Source organism: Phaethon aethereus (assembly GCF_964289735.1).
Source record: "Phaethon aethereus genome assembly, chromosome: 1".
Classification (NCBI taxonomy): domain Eukaryota; kingdom Metazoa; phylum Chordata; class Aves; order Phaethontiformes; family Phaethontidae; genus Phaethon; species Phaethon aethereus.
Genome location: NC_138575.1, coordinates 90,211,299 through 90,237,983, shown reverse-complemented (window position 1 = coordinate 90,237,983; position 26,685 = coordinate 90,211,299). Strand labels below are relative to the sequence as shown.

Genomic DNA, 26,685 nt, shown 5'->3' with positions numbered 1-26,685 from the left:
GGTGGTTTGAGGCAGGGGTGCTGGGTGCGTAGAGGAAGGGAAGGGGAGTTGCCCTTCAGAAAGGGTGAAGACAGGAGAGTGAATGTGCCTTGTGGAATTTTACCCTTGACTGATGTGTTACCACCTGTGTTTGCTTCAGTGATGAGTTCAGAGCAAGAAAAACTCAAGCCTGCAGGTCACTGGGAGATAATTTAGGTCACAAACAGAAAACAAGCTTTTCCCCTTTGCCTGTGAAACATTTAGACCTCATTTATCCCTGGATCAGTCTGATTAAATCAGCTTCTCTGGCAAATTGATTCTCCTGAATGTCCTTTTCTGAGCTGGCTATTTTAGAGCAAACATCTCCCTGTAGATTTTTAATTTAATACTTCGCTCAAAGCTGATGCTTTTTGTTCCCCCAAGGGTCTGGTGCAGATCCAAAACCAATGATGGATGTAGCTGACTGAAGTTAGGTGTTGCAGCTCTACATTTCCTTCTCTTTTGGAAAATTGAAGATTGCTTTTCTTGGGAAGTAAGGAACGTAGATGATCCTGTTGGCACCAAGCTTAGTAACTGTTTCATGTGGGTACGTTCTAAAGCACAGGCCTGAGACTTGAGGTCCCTGGGCTGTGCTCCTGGTTCCCAGCCTACCTGGGACTTTGGTTTCTGCCTCCACCCTGTGGAACTTGCCACCTGGGGGTGAGGCTTGCATACCCCAATGAATTTTAGGTCCTCCATGATGTTGTCTGCACTTGAACTTTCTTCCAGGTACCTTCCCAGGAACAAATGCCTGTACTGGCCAGACAAGGCCTTTTGCATTTGCTGTGCTGCAAATTAGCACTTAACTAGGGAGAGAATTTGTCAAGTGCTGACACACAAGTCAATGTTGAAGGATGGCCAGAACGTGGGGTTGGAAAGGAAGCTTTCCCTCACTTAGCAGTGAAGCGCTTTGGGTTCTCCAGCCTTTTCTAATTTCTGGTCTACTTTCCTGACAATCAAGTCTTTCTTTGGCACCCTCCACAGAGCAGCAGGTTGAAAGGGCCTGCTCTAATAAGAGGCCTAGGTCTGCTAGAGCCTTCAGCTCTGTTTGGAAAGCTCTTCCTCTACAGACAGCGTAAAATGCTTTATTGATCCCTAGTTGCTCCCTGTGAAAAGGCGGACGGGGTTGCATTTTCAGGCGGCCCTGTGAACAGGGGCTGGCTGCTACCTTGTATCCGCGCAAGGTACAGCATTCACACCAACTACACGTAGTGAGAGCCATGCAAGTACTTCAGCTTCAGCATGTCACCAGGAAAGCTTTAATGGGGTAGTTGAAAGATAAGAATAATGATGGTTTTTTACTGCATTTCCCAAGTTACATAGGGGTGATCATTTTCATGAGTCGGTGGCTGCTGGAAATGCCGTTCTGTGCTGGAGCACTCTGCGTTGCCCGAGTCAACCGTGCCACCACACGTAGGTATGCTTATTTCCCTATCTTCACTCACGTGTTGCAAGCAACAAATACTTCACTTTACTTGCACTTAGGGTTGAAATGGCTTTTCAGAGGTTCCCAGCACTTGTAGTAGTTTTTATCTAGGCGGTTCGAGGTCTGGAGGCCCCATTTGGTGACAGCCAGACTGAGGGATGATTCAAACATGAAGGCCTGTTGGGAAGTGGGAAGGTAGGTTAAGGCAAGAGAGCAAGAGTTTGCATCTAGGCAAGGTGGCTCTGCTCCACCACAAACAGGAGTTGCACACATGGTCCAGGCCTGCCAACTTCTGCCTCCAGCCCCATCAACCCAGGGGGAGAAAACTCTTCAGAGCTGGCATTGCAATGCTGCAAACCGGGTCTCAGGAGTGACTTCGGATTCCCTGCATACCCAGGAAGGCCAGACTATTCCAAAAGCTCTAGTTCAATGTCTGTTGATGATCATCATTAGATTTTAGGGAGTGGAGATGGTCAGGGGTTTCGTTTCTTTTTCCATAGGCTAAGACAAAAATTAAATTAATCAGCGTGAAAATTCCCAGCTTCCTGCTCAGGCAACAATTTATGTGGGCAGATGATCAAAGCTACCTGGCATCACATGTCCCCAGGGGAGCTCCTGGGAGTTGAATGGTGCTGATTGATTGATTGGTTGGTAAGTGAGGAGAATGCTGCAGCTGTTTGGTCCAAGTACGTTTTCCAACTTGCCAGCAAGAAGCTAGGCTGTACTTTGAGAGTGGCACAGCCACACTATGGTGTGCGGTATTTGAAATCTTACTGACTCCCTTGGCTCCTTACCATGGTCCCTTCTGCAACCCTCTCAGGCTCCAGCTTGGCTTTGCTCGCCTTCTCAAAACAGTCAGCGTCCGGCCCGTGAGGAGTCATCATGCTGTGCAAGCTGGCCCCTCCAGGCTGGAAGCCTTCCTCCTTTGCTTCGTAGTGGCCTTTGATGAGCCCCATGAACTCACTCATGCAGTTCCCTGCAGGAGGCATAGAGAAGAGGTTGGAAGACAGTGTGACTGGGAAGCACCACAGCTGGGCTGCAAGCTCCTTGAAACCCACGAGCTAAGCTGGGTCGGGCAGTGGGTGGAGTGGAGGTTCCTAAGCAGGGCGGCGCAGGAGAGGACATCAGGGATCCTATAGGCAATGCTGTACAGGTTTTATTCTGCTCTTAATTATCTGGATTTAGAAACCAAGACCTCCTTAATGAAGGTGCATTGGTGTTGGTAGACCTGTGCTTTTCCTGCCACCTCGAGCTGTGTAAGTACTACACCTGCAAACAGACTGCCTGGTGTAACCTGATATTTGCAGACTTGGGTTAGAGATCTTAAAGCGCTGGAAAGAAAGTTCAGTATAGTCATCCCTGTGTTACGGGCACGGGGGCACAAAATGCCTGGCTGGCAGTCTGGTGAGAAAGCCTGGTCTGCTGTTCTTCTACCACCTCCAGTGGTAGATATTCTTCTACCACCTCCAGCCCAGCCAGGCGCTTCAGTGCCTTATGCTTTTGATTTGTGCATTATTTACTTATTTCTTGAGAGCCACTGTGTGCGCAAAGACAAGGAGCCAAATTAATCTTTCGCCAAGGAAGAACACTTTTAAGTAGACCCTCTGAAACCAATGGAGTAATATACCACTAACTTAGGTTAAGGATGGCTATATCTAACAATTCAGTACTTACTGAGTTATGCTCCCGGAAAGAGAAGCACTTTCACAACTGCCTTCCCAAGGTTTCAGCTTTAGTAGGCCTGATATGACTAAACAATATGGCAACTTTCTGCTTAGCGGTCAGTTTTTGCAAAACCAGGACATGCTTCTGTAGCTATGTTATATATAGCCCCTTTTAACCACAAGTTTGGTCTTTGTTAAGTACAATCCAGGGTCTGAAATGTTTAACAGGAAAACTAATTTAGCTCAAAGCAGAGTTGGTGTATATGTATATGCAAACATTTATTAATTTTCATCCCAAGCTGTCAGTATCTCATGTAAGACTAGATTGTTACAGGCTTTTCATTGAACTCGCTCATGTATTGGGCTTGGTGTGTTCAGACTGCCGTACAGACCTGACGAGCTGGATTGCCAACGCATCTGCAGCAGGACTCATGCTACTGCTTAGGAAGAATGGGCCCGTGAGTAGAAAACCAGGCTAGGACTTAAGAGATGAGCTGAGTCCGATTTCTTACTTCTTCACAGATTTCCTACATCACTCCAAAAACCTAGGCATGCCTCCATTCCCTATGGGTAAAATAGCATTGTCCTCTACAAGCAGGATGCTGTGAAGTTAAAATCCCTCAGTGGCCATTAGATATTAGGTCCCACTGTCATGAGAATCACGCAAGTACTCTCCCAGACACAGATGTAATATATGGTATAAAAGCTGTATCAATCAGACACATTTTTCAACCTGTGTTCCAGACACCCTAGGAGTAATTCACAGCCTCCAGGGATGCAGAAAGGTGACCAAGAGAAATCAGTATTTATGAGCTGCACAGCCACCTTTGTATGGGAAATTTTTGGTCCACCATTACTATATTTATACTTGGGGAGAAGTTAAGGCAAGATGAAAAATCATGACTCTGAGTGCACCAAAGTTCTCTGAACCCAGGCTTTTCACTGCACATGAGAAGAAGAGGCAACAGGGGACTTCTGGAAAACAAAATAGGCCTCTTGTAAGACATGTGGTGAGAAGAGAGTTCAGCAGCACTGAACTTGTGCTACTCCTACCCCAGAGTTGCTCTGTCTTGTTACGCCTCTCTAACAGTACAAGATTCTCATCACTCCACTAATTTCAGAGGGAACTAACGTGCAGCGTCTTGCTAATTGACTGTTGCGATGTCTGCCTTGCCTTACCCACTCAAGTTCTGCCCCTCCGTGGCTGGGCTAGAGTAGACAACCAGCTTGCTCATCACAGTGCTCAAGCCTATGGCTGAGGTACTGTGGTCAAGTGGGTAGCTCTGGTAGCTGTGTGCATGGGTGCTTTTAGCTCACCACACAGACAAGAGGAGAGTTATTTCAGCCATCTTCTACCGCAGAATAAGCAAGGTTGAACAAGTTCATGTTGTTAAACACTACCTGTCTGTGGAAAGTTAGCAAAGCCCTGCTCATGCGCAGCAACTTCATTGTGGTAAACCAGCAGTGAGTCTCACCTTTTAGGGTCTAATAAAAGAGGTAGCTGTGACCTGGCACTATCCCAGCTGGTCAGCAGACATGTTTCCATGTCACACTCATTACTGGGAATGGAAGCAGAATGACAGGGCAGGACTTTGCCTGTGGGATTTACTCAGATGGCGGCACAGCTGCACACAGGCCTTGCAAGCACCGCTAATTCTGCCAGCCCCCAAGACGCTTGGAAATATGTCTAAGTAGCAGGAGGAGCTGGCTATTAAACTGAGGTTAGTTAGTGCAGAAAGCCTCTGAGCCCTTCAAAGGGACCATAGTGTGACCTTGACAGCTTCTGAGATGAGGCCTTTTAGCTGTCGACGGAAGTCGCGCAGCACGAGCAAGCTTTCCCCCTCAGTCTCATAAAGCAGGTTGCCTCATCCCTACCCTGGAAGGACAATCCCATGTGGGCAACTGGATTTATAGCATCCATTCAATGCAACATGTGGTCATGCTCTGCCAAGACGAAACCAAAAAACTGCCAAAAAGAAACCAGCTCTGGTGAGGGCAACAAAATTCCCCCCAAATCAAACAACTGCCTGAGAAGGAGCCCAGTTAAGGCTTCTTAAGTGCCAGAGGTACCTCCATCACTGTGCAGGTGGTGAAGAAGGGCTCAGAAGAATCAATTCAATTCTTTGTTGTAACTTTGACCTTACACTGCGAGTGGCCTTGGGCACCTTCTATGTCCCTCCACTTCTCGCCACCTGTGATGTATTTTCCTTTCTCCTGTTCTTTATCTGTGTACTCTAATGAGATAATGATGTTAAGCAGTTCGTGGCTGGATGACAGGACAATTTCTGATGCATTTGTGCAATGCCAAGTTCAATATGCACCTGGTCCCAGTGGGACCCCCTTGAGTACAGACGTGTCCATCTATGCCCACACCACCAGCCCATCACCTCTGAGTTTTCCTGAGATGCTCTAAATAGGAACATCTTTGGGTTTGTTAATTTTCCAGGGAGGACTGACTGACTCCAAGAACCTGACTCTAACTGTGCCAAGGGCAGCAAATCAGACTGCTTCTTCCCTGTGCGTGCTCTCAAATAGATGGAGGCTTGTTTTTTCCCTGCAGTCCTGTACTCAAGCACAACCAACAAAGAGCAGACATACGGTGGTAGTATGGTGGACGGAAGGTCTTGTTAGCTACCCCCCATCGTGGGGGGAATATGACAAAGTCAGCAAGTGCCACTCCAGGACGGGTCGACTTGGCTGTCAGGACAGTGAAGATAGAAGGATCCTGAAAAAAAAACGAAGCAAAAAGCATGAAACAGAGCAGGGCTCAGAGCTATCTGCTCAGGTCATCCAGACAGTAAACCTGACTGATATAGCCTCTCCCTTGCCAAAACACTTTTACCACCTGTCTCTGGTGGTGTGGGTGAGACTTGTGACCCTGTGTGACAGCACCCAGCATCTTGATCCCATACAGAACATGGGAGACAAGTGATGGGACTGGATGGTTCTTCCTTTAGTTGGCCTTGGAGAGCTTTCCCTGCCCCAGCAATGACACCGGTGGCGTAGATGCAGGAGAGGGACAGCCCTGCAAGCCTGTCTTGTAATTCCAGGAGCAGTCTCCAGCACTTCTCCTACCATGAAAACATACCTCTTCCTTAGCTGGTTAAGAGGACAGGAGCATCCTGCTGGAGGCATCTAGCCTCACAGCCCTGCTAGTTTACAAACAGGGGGAACAAAGTGCAGAGAAACTGTGGCTTGTTTCAAGGATTTTTGAAGTCTCTAGTCCAGTGGAGTGATTTTCTGGGCTTTGATCCCAAAACTGTCTTTCTGGCAGGTTTTTCTGGAGTTTAAACAATACTTTCTGTTGGTTGTCTCGCTAGAAATGCGCCAGTCTCCTTGCACACCCACTTGCAGAAGCGGTGCCAAGAGATGGCAGCGCTGTGGGCAGCTCTCCCACTGGGCTGGTTTCCTTTTTAGAAGAGCTCCTCACAATAGTTTTGCCTTTAGTTATTTTCCATAAGGTCTAGAAATTATTGCAATGAAAGCTGCCAGCTCTTTGAATGAATTTCTGGGCTCAGAGGAACCAGGGGAAGGAGTCTATGCAATTGCAAGAAGTAAGTCAAGGCAAGAATTTGAAATGAATCTTTTTGCTGAGTAGCATGGTGTGTGTTGGCTTCAGTGTTCAGCTCTCCTCCAGGGTGCAGAAATTCTATGCTAAGCTGCATAAAGCTGTTTAAGAAGCTGATCAACCTCCAGTTATGTCTTTGGACCACAGAAGAGGTTGTCTTTCTCTACAAGGGCTTGGTTTGGGCCCAGGGAAAACAGTGCAAGAGATTTCACACTGTTTCTTAGAGCACAACATATTTTTAACAGGCTTTGAGCCCTTGGAGCTCAAGGTGAATTTGGATGGTACAGTATCCATGCAGCACTGCTCTGCCTCCAGAACTTACCGCGTGGTCAAAAGCAACGGAGTTAATGACCATGAATTTTTCCAGATGGTATTTGTACGGCGTGTAGTTCCCATGCCAGGCTACAACATTGAAGGGGGAGAAATCCTACCAAAGCAAAGAGGCAGAGGGTTACCATACACAGCCTTCCAATTTGCTACACATGTGCAGGGCACTGCTCTTTCCCAAATTAAAAATGGGTTTAGTGCTGGTGAGAGGTACACTGGCAGCCTGGAGCATGAAGTCCTTTAGGCACAGCTCGACATTGCAAGGACGTGGTTTTCCTCAGCATTTCTACTTGGTGAGTCTCAGCCCCCGCCTTTGGGGTTTGGTCTCTAGGGGCTTTTGAGTGCCCAGGCAGTGCTTGAACAAGGCCACCTGCAACACTGGCTCTCTGGTAAGGAAACCCTGGCTTTTCACAGCAGCCCCAGCTCCTCTTTTCTACTCTGTCACTATAAACGTATGGAAAGAGTGAGGCAAAGTCCATCATTGACCCTTTGGGCAATGAAGTCTTCACAAACATTTTCCAGACTGAGGAGCCTCACCTGGGAATATGAATGACCCAACAAGGCAAGGGCTCAGCCCTGCTACACTTAACCCAGCAGGACCTCCTGAGACTATGTGCACGCTACTGAGTTGCATATCCCAGGCCATGCACTGGCAGTCACTGTGCTTCAGTGTTGCCTCTTCTCCTGGGGCATCCTCACCTGCTGGGCTGCAAACAGCTTGCCCTGGTACTTGCTGATCACCGTGTAGCCCCCCGGCACTTGGCGGTCCTCATACCATGCAACGGGCACCAAGAAGTCACGCGGGTTCGCCAGGCCATTGGCTCCTGCAAAGGAAAAAGAGACACCAGAGCTCTTGAGGCAATCTGCAAGCAAAGTGGGAGGCTGGTGCAATTTCATGGCTTCATGGGTGCCCTTCTGCATTTTGAATGTCCTTACTGGTTCTTGTCCCACCATGAAACCTGAAATAGTCATGTACTTCTTGTGCTCCTACAAATAGGTAATTGTAATACATCCTAGCATTTAAGTCCATGCTTTCCATACGTGACTGAGACAGGTCTCCCCTAGTGGCCTTCTGAACAAGATTAGTACTTCTTCCCCAACTAAAGGCATGTAGTAACTAGGAATTAAGCAAAAAACGGAGGGTGAAATGCTCTCTGTTCCTGGACATCTTGCTGGTTGGACGCTTAGCCATGCAGAAGTTATGAGGCATGTCATGAGGGGGCCCAATACATTCCTGAATGCTTGCAAAAAGAATAGTAAAATAAGGGCTAGTGTTACCTACAGACTCTGGGCATACTGAGGGGTTGGTTAGTGTGAGGAGTGCATTTTCAAAGTGCAAAACACCATACGGATGCTGAAGTATTTTTCTTCTTAGTATTATTGTTACAAAGTGGTTTTGAATTTCTTGGATAAAAATGCAGACATTACTACCTGCTGCTAAGATTTAACAGTCAGTGCTTTTCTCCAGCTGTCATTTTTCAAGTGAAAAGTGAAGTTAGAATAAAGTAAGAAAGACTGAAATACAAAGGATCTTGGTCTCTGAGGGGAAGGTGGGTAGGTGGTGAGAAGAGGAGCTCTTATAATTGCCACCTCCTGAAAAGGTTTACAGGCAAGTGCACTCATTTTCTTTTCTCCAGAAAGTAAACCTTATAAAGATTCCTGCCTTCTGGAGACTGACACCCCCCGCCCCCTCCAACCCAGTCCAACAGTGTCTGAAGAACTAGTTAATGGGAAAACCTGTTACAAACAGGCTTGGGCAATGATATCAGTAATCAAGTGGAGCAGGCACAGAGTGCAAGAAGTGGGTGAAGGCAGGTAACCTCAGCTGGCTGAAAGGAAAGCTGCTGAAAAATCACCGTAGGCTTGATGCAGAAAGAGATGTGCCCAGCATGTCACACGGGAGAGATGCTTGAGCGGGTTCCCATTAAATGGCTGCAAATTAGGTCCGTTCCCCACAGCAAGAATGACTGGCTTCCATTTCACTATGACCATGAGATGTTTGCAAAGGCCCTCTGAATGCAGATGGGCCACGCCAAGCTTCTTACTGATTGATAATACTTACTCAGTTTGCTTCAAGCGTGGCCAGTCTTTTAGATCTCACTGAGAGCTATAAAACAAGCCCAGTCTAGTGGGGGAAAAAAACCCAACCCAACCTAAGATGAAAAACAACTAACCCCAGAACTCCAGTCTGAACGTGAAGAACTATTGGTACCAGTTTTGTAGTTATTTTAGCTGTCACAAGGGAGTTTCACTTCCTTTCCCTGAGATGATCTTAGTAGCAGTAACCAGGAGGTGTTTTTCTGAGCAAGAAAAGTTTGGAGGTGAGTGCTCCAGAGATAAGAAATGTGAGATAACCTGAGCTAAGCACCTCCAGAAAGCTGGCTGGGAAATCACAGCGTGGATGGCAGGGCTTCAGATGCCACGCACCCTTGCAGTATCTTTGCCAGAGCAGCAAGAGGCTGTTGCCTTTGCGATCCGTGACGTTGCATAGACCAGGAGGCAGCTGGCAGAGAGGATCTGTGATTTATGAGAGAGCTAGACCTGTGCTCAGTGAAGGCAGATCTGGCAGCATGACACAGAGATGCGAATGTGTTGCTGATCCCAGTTCTGTGCTGCTCATTTTATTGATTACAAGTTCTCCAAGGAGAACAGCTTCTGACACTAAGGCACTCTAGGCTCTAGAGCTCTAAGAACCTCTGTTCACAAAGATGGGGGGAAAAACATTTGATTAAATCTAAAATGGGGCTTCAAGAATATCTGTTGCCTCTGAAATCTGTCTTTCCTTTTACTGGGTAAATTATCTCCTATTACTCCAGTTTATGCTGTATCTGTAAGTAAGGGGCATCAATGATGATGGCCTTTTGAGTTTGTTTTGGTAGGAACATATTCAGAGCCAGCAGGTGGGGATTCCCAGATCAGAAGGAAGAAGAGAAAGGGGAAAAAGGGGAGAGAAATGGTCCCTTCAGTCCCAGGAGACAACTGGGCTGTTACATTGTGGGGGGGATGCTTGCTTTGCTGGGGAATAACAGTGCTGGGATGGAAAGCATTTTTGGGAAGAAGTGTGTGCACGGGAGGATCTATTATGTAGGAGATGAAAGGATGGATTTGGGCATGAATTTGGTAATTCCTGGCAGTCTCTATGAAATTCACTGTAGGTCTGATGGGAGACTGTTACCAATGGGCCCCAGGTCAGGCAGCTCGAAGTGTGCCCCGTACACCTCCAGGATGTAGCCTCTGGTCTCTCCAAACACCTCCACACTGAAACGCATTCCTTGCTGGAAAATAAAGGAAGATACTAGGATCCTCCCAGGACTTTCCTCACAATCCACAAATGGCTGAATGCAGGCACTGGCTTGCTCCAACGTCGGGCTCTGAGCCACAGGCAAAGTGCAGTCAGCCCTTACCTGGATGACACAGATTTCATTGGGCTCCACTAGCATCTTCCCAAACTCAGTTGTGATGAGCAGTTTCCCTTGCTGGGGCACTGTGGAAACAAAATGCGGGCAGAGGAGCTGAAGCAACATGGTGAATGCCTTCCTCTCTGTCCACAAGAGCATCTGGGCTCCAAGGAAGAGCAATGGGCCCTTTCTGACCCTGTTTCATAGTGGGACCAGGCTCCATCTCACATGCACAGCCTTGCAGCAGAGATGTCTGCACTGTAGGGAGACCTTCCAGACCAGCCCCATGGCCCCCACATCACAGCAGGTGCCTGTGAGGTTAAGCCATGCAGCACCTTGACATAGGGTTTATGCCACAGATGCTAAGTCCAGGTAAATGGGTCTTGGTATATTCAGGGCCAAACCTGTCCATATAGTGACCTTTACGTAAAACAGTGCATGTACCCATCCTTGTCCTGACTCCAGCAGTGTGAGATATCTGGGAATAGCTAATTCTTCCTGCTTCATGAGGGTAGAAGTAATGCTTCCCTAACAACTGCAATATTTTCCTGGACTGTCCTGGCATGGGAGAGCTCACATTGTGACCTGAAAAACAAGCAGATTTTCAAAACCTGTCCTAGGACTTTTACTTCTCAGTAGTGAGGGAGGTGAGTGAGAACAATTTAATAGCTATTTTATGGGAGGATTGTTTCTGTTCGTGACCCTGAGGCATTCCTGTCCCTCATTCAAGAAAAGTTCAAGCAAATATCAGGCTTCTGATACCACTCAGAATATTTTTCGGCATGTGCACACTTTTAGGTGCCAACCTCAACACTCATCGTGGAAGCCTGGTTGCCTGAGGCTGGCAGAGTGCAGGAGCTAAGCTGCTGTGCCAAATACTCTTGGACTGAAGCAACGAAGGCATCTAGCTGTAAACTGTTCAGAAATCCTGAGGCTTATGTTTTCCAGAAAACCTCCGCCTGTGGTGTGCCTAATACCAATCTGGGGAGTGCTGGGAAACGGTCCCTGAGCACCACGCCAAGGAAGTTGGGTCACTCCTCATAAACAAAGTTGAGGTCTGGCACAGACGTGCGCTCTCTGAGCTGAACGGGAGCAGAGCAACCTGCCCAACAGCCCAGCTGGTGCCAGACCACCAAATCTGGATGGCATGAGGGTGAAGACAACCCTCCCCTCCAAATCTTGGCTGTAGGGCTGTGGAGGAACGAGAAGCAGGCAGGTGGCAACCCAGGTAGACCCTTGTGGGGGAAAGGAAAAGCCGAAGCATCAACTCACCAATCAGGAAGTCGCCATCTGAATTATAAAGGCATCTAAAGAAAAAGGAAAACAGAAAGGTCAAGGTGCTGTAAGCCCCAGCCACAGACCGCAACTACAGCTGGAGAGTTTTGAGTTGTGAGATTGATGTGGCAGAGGTCTTCCCTTCAGCACCAGCAATGCTATTTGCAGGTCAGTGAATGCAAAATACGGGCCAGTGCAGAGGGGGCAGGGAGGTTTAATGTGTGTGGCCTGGAAGCAGGATATCCTCCAACCTCTCGAGGTCCTTGTCTTTGTGGCCATGGGGGCATCAGGTGCTGTAAACTGGGGAGCAGGGCTAGCGTCCCCCATGAGCCGCTGCAGAGGGTAGCGATGCCCATCAGAGGCTGCGTACGTATTGACCTCCGAGGAGCAGCTCTGATCCCTGGGACAAGAGCACCCGGATCCAACACATTCCCTCTTGCTGCATCCCCATGCCCAGCTCCCTCTTTCTCTTGCGGGCTCCCCCCCTGCTCCCCCAGTGCTCGGCCATGTCGCTGACCTGTCAAGCATGGAGGTGTTGCAGACGAAAACATGGACGGCGATGCCATTGCGTCCTCTGGGCTCGCCGGCGCCGCACAGCGTGTGCAGTCCCTGTGGGCAAACCCCAAGCGCCGGGAGTGAGCGGCAGGTGGCGGGGCAGGCCCTGCCCTCCCCTCATCCCACCTCCTTGCTGGGGCTCGCCCCCCTCTCCCCGCTTCCCGTACCGCTGCCGGCCTGTCCATGTTTGGCTTTTGGTCAAACACGTTGGCTTCACTTTAGTATCTCAGGGGGTTCTTAGCAGTCCAGGTAAGGTGGTGTTTTGCAGCCCAGGGGCTGGGGGGACCTGGGGGTTGGGGCTTTATTGAAGAGTTCCTTGGAAAGCAACGAGGAGAATCAAGCCTACTGTCAGGTGGTTGAAATCTGGGATCCTCTCCTCCCCCACAGATGCTCTGCTTTGACACCAGAGGTGTCAAAGCCGCTGCTGGTAGCCCCACGCTGAACATCCCGTGTGCCCTGCTACCCCCCGAGGGGGAGCGGAGATGGAGGATGCTCGTGTGCCCTGGTTGCCCAACTTACGCTCACGAAGTCCAGCTTATTCTGAGGGGCTTTTGGGATCTCGAAAGGTTTCCATCGCAGCTAGAGTGCAGCAAACAAAAAGCAAGACAATTATGCCAGTGGTTATAATGCAAATACTGGCAATTCAAAAGAAAGCAGTCGCCCCCAGCATCCCTGCCCTCTGCTAGGTGAGGTAGCTTTCTCTTTCCTCTTTGCCTTGATTGATTTGGTTTACAGGTTTCTTTCAATTTATGGAGCTTTTTTCTCCTTTTTAATTATAATTTGTAAAATGATCGGGAGGCCTGCGTAGTGTCAAGGTTAAAAAAAAAATCCCATTTACAATCTGTCTCTTCCTCTACTACTAACAAACAACACTGTGAGAGCAAAAGAATTCAGACGAGGCAGCTTTCCACAGCCAAATTGTCACGGTCCCGTGCTCCACGTACTGCTGGATGATTCACTCCGTGACCTCAGCATGACACTCCAGTTTGCTCCACCTCATTTTCCCCACATCCGAAGCAGAAATATCTCTACCTGTGTGAGTGGGAGCTGCGAGCAGCACTAATTGCTTCTTGCAAAGCCTGTCGAGATCCTCAGGCAGAAGGTGCCAGAGGAGCCTGAAGTATTTATTACTGCTAATGACATATCAAGGGTCTTTGCAGCTCCTGGGAACGGAGCTGAGAGCCCCTCACTGCGGGGGTTCAGTGCAGACCAACCCAAACACCCAAAATAAGGAGGATGTTGATGTGACCAGCTGCCAGATGTATCTTCTGCATCGATACGCTTGACCCCAGATGAAAGTGCCTGTGATTCTGGGCATCCACAAGAACATTTTCTTGCTTTTAGCTAGCCGACCTGGCAGTTCTTGAGGGGTTTTTAGGCTGGTGCGCTGAGAAAACAAAGCTTATGGGCCTCTGTGTCTGTGCCTGCTGCTCCCAAAAATTTTGAGCTACGTGAAATTTCAGCTAAATTTGGAAGGGATACAAAGATACTAAACTCCCCCAAGCCTCAGGGAATATTTCCAAACCTGAACCAAGATGTGGGTGCCCAGGAGACTTGTCAGGCTCTCCAGGAGAGCCAGCCCCGGGAGAAAACAGGCAGCTGCGCCCAGCAAGTGCCTCTGCGAGTAAAGCTGAGAGAAGCAGGGGCTCATGGCTAATTAATCAGCTGCACCCCAGGCCTGGCCCCACAGCTTGGCCCTCTCTGCTCTGCTCTAAGAAAGAAGCTGTCTGCTTTCCAAGGGCATCCCACCGCCACAGCCTTGCAGCAGCCCTGGGTTGCCTGGGTCGGATCCATCCCTCATCCCTTCCTCACCCCATTCCATCTTCTGCTGGGCAGAGCCATGTTTTCCTCCCCGAGATCTGGGTGGCTCCGTGCCGGTGCGGGCTCAGGGTCACACTGCTGGGCTGCTGGGCGGAGGGGAAGAGGCTGCTGGAGAAGCTGCATGTCCTGGATGGAGGCACCAAGCACACCTGCCAGCGGGTCAGATATGACCCTTGCAAGGTATCGAACCCTCACAGTAAGATGGTGGTGAACCTCAGGTTTTGCCTTCAGACTTCTTTGAAGCGTGTTTTCCTTTGGTTTCTGAGACTGCTTTCCAGACATGAACCAGAGTCAACACAAAGCACAGTCAGAAGGTGCTCCTGAGCCTGCTGCCACCCCCAGCAGTGAGACCTTCCCTGGCTCCTCTTCGTTTCATTGGCACAGCAGCTGTGAAGGCCAGTGGTGGCATCTCGATGTGAACTGTTCCACTAACGATTGTTTTAAGCCTTCAGGGTTGGGAATTTGGAACCATCGACAGAACCCATTGGGAATCACTGACAGAAAGGACACGCAGAGGGACAAAGAGAAAAGATCCAGAAAACAGGACAGAGAGAGAGAGGGAGAGGGAGAATGGGGAAAAGGAGATAAATAAATGCTAGGTATAAAGATGGTCTAAAGGGAAGCAAATTTTCTCACTGAGGAATACGGAAGATAACAGTAAGTCTACAGATGAAATAATAAGGATAGTGCAGTTCCTACATAACAGCTTCATTTTCACTTTGGTCCCTGTGGACACCTCCACGTTTGTCATTCCTGTGGGACAAGGAGAGCAGGAAACGTCATCCAGCACATTGGTCACAACTGAAAATGGTGTCTGGCCCCTCTCCTCAGAAACACTTGCAAACTGCTAAGCCCCTGCCCAGCTCTGCGCGCTGTTTGTCCGATGTGACTCTGCTGCCTTTGGGTTTCACTGATGAAGAGAAGAACAAGCGCCCTGAGCCAGAAGAGAAGTCCAAGACAGCCAGCAGGCAGCCAGCACCAGGTGCTTAAAACAGGGAAGCTTTTACTATTGTTTCCCTGCTGTATGGTCCATGAACCTCCTGAGATATGGCACCTCTGTGTTTACTATTACTTTATAGGTTTTCTCTCTCCAATGTTTGTCCAATCACTTTTTGAACCCACCTCCGTCCTCTATCAAGAAGTCTCACAGTTTATGCTTTTTTATTTTTTAACATGACATTTGTTATTGGTATTCATTTTCTCCCTGCCTCTCAATTATAGCTTCCCTTGGTCAACTCTGTTCCAGGCTGGAGAGCTTTCATGTTTCAGCATTTCTTGCATGGACGTCACCCCATATTTTTCATCATCTTTTTCCCCTTTTCTGTTTTGTCCGCTGTGCCTTTTGTAATTCTGCCATTGTCTTTGGGCAACATTAAAGGATTTTTTTTCCCATTGACTTCAATGGGCTTTGCATAAAGTACCTCCATATGGCCATCCTTTTAGATGGATGATGACTGGGAAAGCTCCTTAAGTGAGGTGGGCAAAACACAAAGCACTGCAGGGAAGCGTTGGTCTGGTCCAACAAACTGAACTTGGTCTCTGGCTCTGCTTCAGAGAGGATGAGAAGGAAAGCAGGAAGACAGCTTCCACTTACTGCTAGGAAATAACCCCTCTGGGTTTGATGCTTGCCATTGAAATCAGTGAGAGAGAGAGAGTGGGCAGGAGCATCGTTGCTGTTCCCTTAGGCAAAAGATGTACTATGCGTAAATGGCTTGAGATGCTCGAGAGCCGGGCATCTTGGAATTGCCGTAACCATAAATAACCGTAACGGTAGATGCGGGCTACAAAAGGGCATCGGGGATGGATGAGGTGACAGAAGTCATTGGGGCTTCATCTGGGAAGAAGCACCAAAGGGACCTAAATTTGTATTTAGGTCCCTGTCACCGCTCCTTGGTCAGTGGCTGGAAAACATGTTCCAGCAGAACTGGGAAAGTATTTAGACAAATTGTGAGGCTGCTGGGAGGCTGGAAATTAGCTAATGATGATGCATCAAAGGGCAAAACCGAAGAAGGGTAAAAACTGATGCCCATGAGATGATGTTGACAGGAGAACAGCAGGAGGAGAGAGTCAGATTAGCAAAGCCAAATGTTCTGGGGCTGGCAGGGAAGAAATCATGATTAAAGATGATGGCAAGGCCGTAACAGAGGAAGACAAATGCCGTGTCTCCGCACGACTCTCCAGAATGAAGCTTGATTTCCCACGAGGGCTGCAGAGAAACAGGCTGGCAGCCAGCAGCCTCTCCGAAAGCTCAGGGAAGGAGGGGATGGATGGCAGAGACACGCTGCTGCTCTGCCTGCAGGGCTGAGGCATGATGAGCCTTTGATGGGGGACACTGAAGAGGAAGAGAGAGCAGCCTGAAATGTGGCCAACAGGAGCCCCCAAGGGAGATGCTAGATAGCACAGACCAAACCCTGAGACACTGCGGCCATGCTGGGAAGCAGCACAAGCATCCATCGAGGTGGGAAGCAGCAAGCACCACACTAAGGGCTGACCTTCCTTGGATGACCCATAGGTGAGGAACACTGGGTGGCAGTCAGGAGCTGGGTCCTGTGTTGGCCAGAACCCCAACTCCCTATGACTCTCCTCGGACCTCTTGCAGCTCAGTGCCTTTGCACCCCTGGTTAGCTTAATATTTGACTGTCCTTGTGGCAGGACCATGGCCCTTTCCAGCACCATTACCTGGTTGGGATCAGGCTCAACTTCATCCCAGTTGTGTGTCAAGTGGCCCTCCTCGAGAGGTTTGAAGGGTTTGTGGCAGACTGAAGGTAGGATCCGATACAGCCAGCTACAAAAAAGGAAAAGACTTGGATTAGCCTGGGGGAGAGGTTAAGCCCTCTGGGTGGCTGCCAGCTGGCTGAGCTCATAAAGGCATGAATAACATATACACTGGTGGCAACTGGACCAAAAGGTGTATTAAATATCAAACACCAGCTCACAGACAGACACTTCCAGAGAGATGGCTTTTTATTATAGGCTCTAAATACAAATATAGGCTGTTATGTGTAGGTAAATGTCTATATGTGTGTTTACAAATCATTATATATGTTTGCATTCACACACACATATATACAAAATAAAGATATAGCTTTTTCTGCGGCTGAAATACAGCAGTCTCTGAGGTGGGAAAAAACCTATTTAAACACAGCTACAAAGCAGCTCAGACAAGACAGGGATGAATACAGTAACTGAAAGTACAGAGGAGCTTTCAGGAGACAGAAGGTCACAGCCGGTATCTGAATTTGGATGGATTACTGAAAGTAGCGTCCTATGCCTGGCTGGCCCATGGGACCACCAGCAGAACCATGCAGCAAGGACCGGAGCTTTGTGTGAGATGATGTGTTCTACCACCATAGGAGGTCCCCCACGCCTCTGTCACTGCCTGGGACCATCGCTCCCCTCCCTTGCTGCCCGCCGTGTCCGTCGCTGCAGCCCCTGCCACCCCCACCCCTCCCACAGCCGCAGCCAGCATCTGCACACCGTGCACAGGCGCAGCCAAGCCCAGAGCTGGGCTTTTAATCAGGCGGGAGAGCAGAGGTGGTCAGGAAAGCCTGAGCTAGGCAGGGCTGCCAATGCCTTTGATGTGTTAACAGCCGTGGTTGCAGTTGGGTGGGTGGGAGAGGGGAGGAGGGAGCTCTCCCTTGAGAGCTGGAAAATTTCCATCAAGGACATCTTCGTGCAGCAAACAATGATTCATCCCTTTCCCACGCACACCGCGAGCTGGCACCAGCCCGGAGAGCAGCGCTGTGCTCGGCAGCTCAGATGATGCATTTGCCTTTCATTTGCACCAACGACAGAAGGGACAGAAAAGCCGCTGCGGGAGAAGCAACATGAGAAACCCATCTTCTGCAATCTGGTCATGGCCGGAGCACAACGACCGGGACAGAGCTCCGGGACGTTTGCTGCCGGCTGGAACAAGCCATCCCCAGCACTGCTGGGAACACGGGGTAGTAAGCAGCGTGCTGGGTGCCTGGCCTGAGCCCCTGGCCAGCCCCAAAAAGGGTACAGCCGAGCTAGTGCCTCACTGGCCCTGGCCGGCATGCAGGAGCATCCCTTAGGAGGAGGGAAGAGTCCTGCTCAGAGGCTGGGTTTTGACACTGTCCATCAGGTGCTTATGGGTGCCAGTCACAGCGGTGACGTTTTCACAGTAGCATCAGGGCTGCACCCCTGAGGCTGTTTGGCACAGCGCACAGACCCCTTCGGACCATCTGGCCCCTGTGAACATTCCCTCCCCTTCCTCTCCTCGCCCAGAAAACCATTTTCTTCTCCATCTCAACAACCTCCTTCCCAGCATTTTCACAACCCACTCAGCCCACCCGCTCATCCTCTCCCCCTCCTGTGGTTTTCTGCCCCTGCCCCTCTCCCAGCGCAGGGTGGAGGTTTTCGGGTGCGTGCTTCGCCGCCTCCGCCTGCCCAGGCTCACAGGAAGCACTGGTGGCACGGAGGCAGCCGCCCCATCGCTGCCCGCCGCTTGCCCCAAGCGCCCCACATCACCCGCCCGCTGCCGAGGGGTCACGATACCTTCGCTTATTCGTGGGTCGGGGACAGGTGAAGGCAGAGCCCGAAAGCTGTTCAGCGTACAGGCCGTACGGGCAGACTTGTGGGTTATTCTGAATGGGAGGAGAAGGAAAGATAAGGACTGGGAGGCAACAGCATGGGATTTAGCTCTGGAGCCCCCGGCAGAGGACTGTGGTGGGTGCCCGGCACCCCAGTGCCACAGGGTGGACTGTGGTCCTGAGTCTGTGCATCAGCCCTGGTAGTCAGCACCTTCTTGCTGCTGTGAGGCTGGATGCCGTGGGGGTACCAGCCAGACCCCAAAACCGATTCCCACATGCGAGAGGCTACAGAAGTGCCCTAAGGAGTCGGCACAGCCACTGGGGCAACACACCCGCTGCTACAGCAAGCTGCACGGGGCAGCGCTCGGTAGGGTCGGCGGCAGGAGCGTCGGGGGAAAGGGGGTTATTTCCCAACTCTTACAGACGGCAAAGCAGACCGTTATCATGCACAGATTTTTTTGAGACACAATGTTCAGAGGGGTTGCCCCAGAGCACCATGTCTGGCTGGCTTTCCGGAGGGCTGATGAAGACTCGCAGCAGCTGCACCTTTGCCTCTTCCCTCCTACACACTAAATGCCCCCTCCTCCTCCTGCCCTCTGCCCAGGGGAGGGATGCCCGGAGCAGGCTTTTTGGTGGCGTGCTGCTTCGTCCTGGCAGTGCTGTTTGCTGCCCAGGAGTAGGAGTGACCTGTGTGGGAGCCTTTGCTTTTCCGCGGGACTTCTGCACGGTGCCAGTCCTCCTTTGGAGTACGAAGGGGGCACCTTCCCCTTTGCGGAGCCCTGGGTGTGACTAGCACAGGTTTAAGCAGCCCTCGTGGGTTCATAACTGAAGGACAGATTCCTCCTTTTCAGAGAACAGAAACTAAACGTTTTGATCTAAGTAGGCCAGCATCTATTCGTTCGAGATCAGCAAGAAGCAAAGGCATCCAAGAACTGCAGGGGATACGCCGGTGGGACAGTCGAACACTGTTCTCTAGCATCTCCCATCTCCCTCCTGCAAGGTCTAATTTAGCACCCTGTCGTCCTGCTGCGGCTGAGCGGACCAGCCATCCGTGCAGTATCCAACACTGCCCTGACAGGTGGGCAGAAGGAAGAGGTAAAGCTCTCATAACGCACGTAGCTTGCGGCCCTCAAACTCCATCTTGTCGGTATGGGTATGCAGTGAAGCAGGGGGATCAATAGCCCTTGTCATTTTTATCTTAGCCAGCACTACTGCAGATGCCAGTCTTACAAATACTGCAGAGGAGAAAGGATCCACCCCTGGGACTGGAGATTTTTTCATCTAACTCATTTTCAGATTTTTCTGTTAACTCTTTTGACACCGAGTGCAAACTCTGTCCAGATGAGGGTACCTCCACCAGGAGCTGGAGGGGTCTTCTCTCCTGGAAAGTGGTGCTGCTCTGGGAAATCACGAGGAGCACATCCAACACAGCCCGTTGCCTGTTCAGACCAGCAGTCACTGCTGTCAATCTTCCAGTTTTAAGGTGCCTCTTTCTTTACATTGCACCAGCTGAGCCATTGGTCTGATCCAGCACAGCAGTTTTTCTTTCTTATGGGCACACCATAGGCTGCAATGCAGACCTAGGGGACACATATACGGATTTAATGTGTTCTAGTGTTGTGCGTTACTAGTGCTGTGCCAGTGTGGACACTGGCACACAATATACAAAACATCAGAACTGGGGAGATCCAGAAAACTCAGGAAAAGCAAAGAGTGAAGTGCCCTATTTGACCTTAATTCTGCTGGCCTCTTTGCACAGAGGATGAAGGGGAGCTGACTTGCACCAAGGGATGTCACTGACTGAGCGTAAAATGCTGCCATCCAAGTCCAAGGGATTACAGGGCATCCAAGGGAGGGCACAGTCAGCCTCAAAGTGTGTGCTGGCGTAAAGGAGATGAGAGAGCTTTAATTCTTCAGGGTTTTGTTCTTGCCTCTGTAGACTGAGTGGCTAGCATCACATGCGTTGAGGTTCCTTTCTTTAAAACAGAAAAACCCAACATAATTTAATCTAACATACTCAGAAGCTACTTACTTTTAAGAATGAATCTGTCAGTTTATTATTACAGGCATTCGTCTCCCCTCCTTACAAAAAACTTGTTCTCCTGCCAAAGGCTTATAAGCCAGCTTCATCGAACCCAGTTCCTATAGAAATCCCAGAAGCCACCTCTCCTGCGTGAGCATGTCTCTCTGCCAAGCTTCAGACTTCTGCTGCGGTTTATTCCAGAGCCGATGGCTTCCTTCTCAGTGTGGCTCAGCCACTTTTATTGCAAACTCCTTTTCAAAAAAATGGCGTTGAGCGAAGGTAATTTAGGCAAGTCTTAACCCCCTAGGTGAAACTTGGAAGCTCATGAGTAACTTAAAAATAGAAAGTATGAATGGAAATCTTTAGTTCTGATTTTTGCCAGCATCTTATTATTCCAGTCCTGCATAAAGAAGGCTCCTGCAGACTTTCGTGGTAGCAGAGAGAAAGGAAACACATTAAGATTAAAAGAAGCCCAGGGTACAGATATTCACTCTATTCCATGTAATTTTAATAAAGCACTTTTAAAAGCTCAGTACCTGTCCCTCCGGTAAAGCTCCTGGACAGCGTGGATCCTCAGAAACGTGTTCATTTCCAAATCCCGACATGTACTGTAGAATAAACCACACAATGCATCAGCATCTTGAATACACAAGTAAAACCTCTCCAGACAACCCATCCGTTGCTTCCCATGCTTTTTTCAGACTCTTTGCACACATTAAGACTTTCTCAAGAGATCTACTTGCGTAGTGCCCCAGACCATTTTCACAGCTCCTGTGTTCACTTCATTAGTTGACTGTGTGATGGACTGGGAAGCACAGAGAAGATTTGCTCTTCTGCTAAATCGGCGTGTATATTTTGACCACATTCTGCACCATGAAGGCACTTGAGAAATAAACCAAATATCACAGGTACAGTCAGACTCAAGAACAACAGGGTGATGTATAGGAAGAAGAACTGCACACCAATGTTATGGAGGTTAATCCAAGTTAAATCTGACTTCGCTTGAATCATGGATGTTCCATGTTCTGCAGACTGCCTTGCAAATTTGTGCACTGAGTTATGGCCCTCAGATGCTCAGGGATTGAAACTGGGAGTCGTTTGATTGTCAGGTTCCTGTGATACATCCCTGTGACCAGCAAGAGAAAGGCCAGGACGTAGCTGGGATGAAGGAGGAAAGGAAACTTGTCTGGCATTGAAACTATGTCACTGATATGCCCTAAATGAGCATCGCCCAGTTGGGTGTGAACTGTCCACCATGGTGGTGAGCAAGAATTAATCCATTACCGGGTGATAATCTGTTTTTCTAGGGCTATGTATACCTGAGAGACCCATGGAAAGAAGAGACCTGCTCCCATCCCTGCTCTGCCTACGGCTGCCGTGGTCTGAGAGGGTGTGTGGCTAAAAGCCGCAGGACCCTGGAGGATGCGGCTTCCAGCTTTGTGACACTGAAAAAAGCCACCCAGTAAACCCGAGACACACAAAGCAAGCAGGTATAACAGAGACCTTGGCTTTGCACTGACAGAAATTTAAATACCACCCCTTCAGATGCTATAGAAAGGCATGAAGCCACTCTGTCGAACTCTGCATGAACGCAGAGGTGTTTCGGCAGCGATCAGGGGTGCAGCTCCGTGGCCTGGAGAGAGAGTTAAATATTAACTCTCCCCTCTATCGACTGCAAGAGCAGACGGGCTACTTGTCTGCCTTCAGGCTGCGGCGCCGGGATGGCAAAGCCCGGGAGTCCCAACCCTCGGCTGACCCGCGCGTGTTTTCTCCGGTGCTGAGAAACCCCCGGCAGGCGGCGGCACCCTCCCTCGGCACGGCAGGACAGCCCGGGAGGCCGAGGTCTGACACGAAGGGGGAGCGACACAGACCCTATGCCTGGTTCACTGTATTGTTCCAGCCCCTGGATTATTTCCCCCTCCGGGGTTCTCAGCCTTGTGCAATCTGCAGCCCCTCTAGAAATTTCCCAGCGCAGCAGGCGCTCAGAGAGCAAACCTGAAACCTCCTGAGAAACCACGAGCTTTCCCCAGGCACCTTTCAGCCACTTGTAAGAACAGACCGTTCCCAGGCGGAAGCCAGGCTGGCTGGAAGCCCTGCTTAGCCTGAACCCGAAAACGTCTCGGTTTCCGTCAGTTCAGGGAGGATATTTCTCTTCTTCTCACAAATGAACGTGCATGGCACATCGCTAGGACTCTGCTCTCCACTGGGTTCTGCAAGAAGCATATTGATATGCAAAGCAGCAGGTCACCTAAGCAGCCTTGGCAAATGTATTGTACTGGAGCGTTTCTTTCTTTTTTTTTTTTTCCTTGCTTTTTTTTCCCCCTCCCCTCTTTTAAACGGAAATGCAGCAGTATCTGATGGGACTGCAGCAGTTCCAGAATTAACTGAGACCTCCGCACTGCATTCTCCTCTACCAGCAACGTAAAGGTGGCGGGAGCATTTGCCTGCGGGGCAGCCTTGATGAAAAGGGGAGGAAGGGGGGAAGAAGAGGAAGGGGAGGAGGACGGGGACATGCTGATTTTCGGCAGGCATAGCCAGCAAGGCCCAGCAGGCTCTGCCATTAGCACAGCAAGGAGAGGGTTAATGCAACGTGCAGGCTGCTTTGCTGACCATCACCTGCAAAGTGCTCGACTTAAGGCTGGTGGAGAGCTGGGAGGGGACAGTCTGTGGTTCTTTGGTGGGTTTGCGTATCTGGTAACCAGCGTGTGCTCCCCGGCACCCTCCTGCCACGCTGCTGGGGCGAGGGGGGAAGGAGGCACAGAGATTTTGCTGTGAGAAATCCACTCCCACCCCCATCCTTCAGGCTCAAAAGCTGGTGACCTGCACAGCTGGCCTGCCCATCCGCATCCCCAAAAGCCCCTTTCTTTCTGCTTGCTGGGCCGGGGGAAGGAAAGAAAACCAACCCAGCAGCAAGCGCCTCGTGCCAGCAGCTGCTCGGTGCCCACAGCGGTGCTGCCCGGCACCTCGCCCAGGCTGGTGGCTCTCGAGCGCAGCGGTGCAGGCAGCTTCCAACCGGGCCGGACGGAGAGCCGCTGCCTTCCTCCGCTGCGCATCTCCGGGGGCTGCAGAGCTGCTGGTCATCGCCCAGCGATGCAGGGGGCTGGGCGGTCTGGGGCAGGGGAGCCGAGCTGGGGAGGAGGGGGTGTTTTGGGAAAGAATGGTTATCGCCCCGCTGCCCTGAGAGCAGGGGCAGAAGCTGCTGCATCATTGTTTGGTCAAATCAATTCTTTGTTCCCAAGGAAAAAAAAGAAAAAAAAAAATTAATCCTCAGGTAACTGCATCGAGGGCTGAAAAAAAGACATGGGCAGGACTGCAGCCACGGGAGGGGAGACATCGTCCTACCGGTGATTTATCACTCTGAGCGTGGCTCCAAGGCTTTCCCTGGATCTTTGGTGTGGCTTTTCTTATTCACTCGCTTTATTTTGTCTTTCCCTGTGGCAGACCTCAGAGAGGCTTCTCTCCTTTCCATGCCCTTAGGGGTCAGTGTCAAACACTACTTGGGCTGCCAAAAATAGCTGCGCCACACCAGCTCCCCGCAAGCATCGGAGGCGTCATGACCCAGGGCTGTGGAGCACCATGTGGGGACTCTGCCGATGCAGGTGGGTCGGGAGCAGCAGCGCAAGGGCCAGGCACACCATGGCCCTTCTCCTGGCCCACCCGCTGAGCCCAACTCCCACCTCTCAGTGTGCATTGCACAGGGTGGCCCCAAACCTGGGGAAACGACCCCCCTCTGCTCGCCCGGCACCCACACCAGAGCATCCTTCCTGGGTGAAAAAGATCTGGGAAGATGAAACCAACGCTTCTCCATGAAATGGCACTGTGTTTTTAGTCCAAAGGGACCTCCCTCTAGTTCTCTGCCTGGCCTCCACAGTTCCTAGACATGTTCTAGGTATCTCCAGGTTGGGTAGGCTGATGGTCACTATTCTGGTAATTGGGCAAGTGGGTTTTCTGTAAAACAAAAAGTTCTCTGTCGTCCTTTCTTTTCACTTCTGCTTTTAATTACTGTTGTTATTTTGTTTGAGATCCTGTAGCTTTTTATGCAAACGGGATCTTAGGAATTCATCTGACTCGTACTTTGGTTTTTGTTTTGTCGTTTTTCAATAAAATGGGAGAGATAAAAGCCCAGCACAGCATAAAAAATTCAGCAAAGCTCATTGATTGGAATAACCGTGATGCAAAGCAGAGCGCTCGCTATGGGTGTTGTGCTCTGACCTATAAACCATAACCTTTTGTTCACTGGATTAGATGGCAGGCATGGGAAAAACGCATCTGAAGTCTGAACACATAGACTGCAAAATAATTAAGGCCCTTCTTCAAATGCTGCATAATACGTTTCTCTATCAGCTCCTGCTGCAGGACACAGGAAAACAACATTCATCTCTAGACAAAAGGCATGACACTTTGTCTCAGCTCAGACCAGTCAACATCGGAACGTCTAACACAAACTGGCACAGACAAGGACATGATCATCTGGGGCAATGAGCAGTGCAGGTCTTTCACCCTCTGTGTGGGGCTCCACAGCCTCCTTGCAGGCTGAAACCAAAGAACCCAAACCGGAGCTCAGCCCCGGTCCTGCCTTGGTGCCACAGGGCCAACATCTCCAGCAGGAACTGCCATCTCCCCAACGTGTTGCCAACCCTCTGATCCAAAAGTGCCGGGGATGGTCCAGCGGCCAGACCCTTCCTGAAAGGACCTGCCCAGCCCCAAGGTGGGTCAGGGAACTCGGTGGAGTGGGGAAGAGAAGGACGGATGCTGGGAGGAGCAGAGAGGAAGAGTGAAGCAACACTTTTGGAGGAAAGATGCGAAGAGAAGATGGGCTGGGGAGAGGTGATGACGGGGTATGGATGTATATGACATCTTGGAGAGGAGGTGCTGGCAAAGCAGCCCATTCTCGTGCCCAACTCTGGGCAGACCCATGCTCAACCTGCTGCCACAGTCACACCAGCCAACACGGTGTTAGGGTCTGCTGGGAACAAATCAGAGATGGAGACAGAGACAGAAGATGCTGTCAGGCCACTTGTCTGGAGTGGTACAGGGGCGAGGCTGCCCCGCTGCTGAAAGAGGAGGGTGAAAGCTGGGGAGCATCACGGACAAGCAAGGAAGAAGCACGGCAAAATTTCACTGTGTGAGCAGACAGGACTCCAGAGATTAATAAGAAGACTTGTAAGACCACTACGTAAAATAATGAACATCGCAGGAGGTGGCAAAGGAACACAGGCATGTATCTCAGGCACAGCCAGAGCTAGGAAAAGGCTTAGCAACAATGACAGCCCCGAAGTCTGGGAAGAAACACGATGGTCCTGCACAAGCTCTCGACACCCGCAGCGGTCCTGGGGTAAGCCCTTGCCGCTCCCGCCTGCTGCGGCGTTACTCACGCGCCCTGATGGCCCTGGGGCGGCTGGACCCCCCCACGCTGCCACAGTGAGGTGCCGATGAGGTTTGGGGCTGTGATCCCCGCCTTTTACCCAGGAGCCATAAACCCACCACAAGCCCTTCTGCCCAAACTCCCCCCTGCTCTGGCAAATGGCGACGGGGAAAGCGCCCGCCGGCTGCCCTGCTGGGGCTTGGGGAGGCCGGCATGGCCGGAGCCCCGGTGTGCCCTGCGAGGGGTACCGAGAGACTGCCCTGGGACGGAGCTGCTGCTCCCCTGGGCTGCTGGGAACGATGGTGACCAGGGTTGCAACATCTGGGCAGATGTTACCAGTCAGATTTCATAGGCTGAGGGGGATACACCCCCCTGGCCGCTGGGGCAGGAGGAGGGGTGTGTGTGGAGGGCAGGGGAAGGACAAATCCTGCGACGATGAAGAGGTCCGGCGCTGGGACAGCCTGACCAAGAATGATTGCCAAAGGAGAAGAGGGAGAGAAAAGCCTATTTATAGACAAAACACAGCAAAATCCTTTATCCCAAGAGAACTTTAAAAACACACCGTGAAACACAGAAGAGGGGCACACTCAAATGAAACAGACGCCAAAAAATCGGTGTCAGCTGAGAAGGGGTGTCCACAGCCAGCACTGGTGGGTCACGGGTCCCCAACCCCTTACCTGCAAGCCCGTCAT

The 26,685-nt window shown here is 50.5% G+C and overlaps 1 protein-coding gene across 1 annotated transcript; it reads right to left on the bottom strand.

Annotated features, from left to right (window-relative positions):
* Window positions 1-1,489: 1,489 nt before the first annotated feature.
* HGD (homogentisate 1,2-dioxygenase) lies at window positions 1,490-26,685 on the bottom strand (the record flags this gene model as incomplete). The annotated part of the gene is made up of 14 exons (XM_082004972.1): window positions 1,490-1,621; window positions 2,239-2,420; window positions 5,707-5,833; window positions 6,999-7,103; window positions 7,703-7,827; window positions 10,179-10,278; window positions 10,408-10,487; window positions 11,674-11,708; window positions 12,194-12,285; window positions 12,751-12,810; window positions 16,732-16,837; window positions 18,571-18,659; window positions 21,165-21,236; window positions 26,671-26,685. 14 exons carry the CDS (start codon window positions 26,683-26,685, stop codon window positions 1,490-1,492), a joined length of 1,320 nt encoding a protein of 439 aa, XP_081861098.1.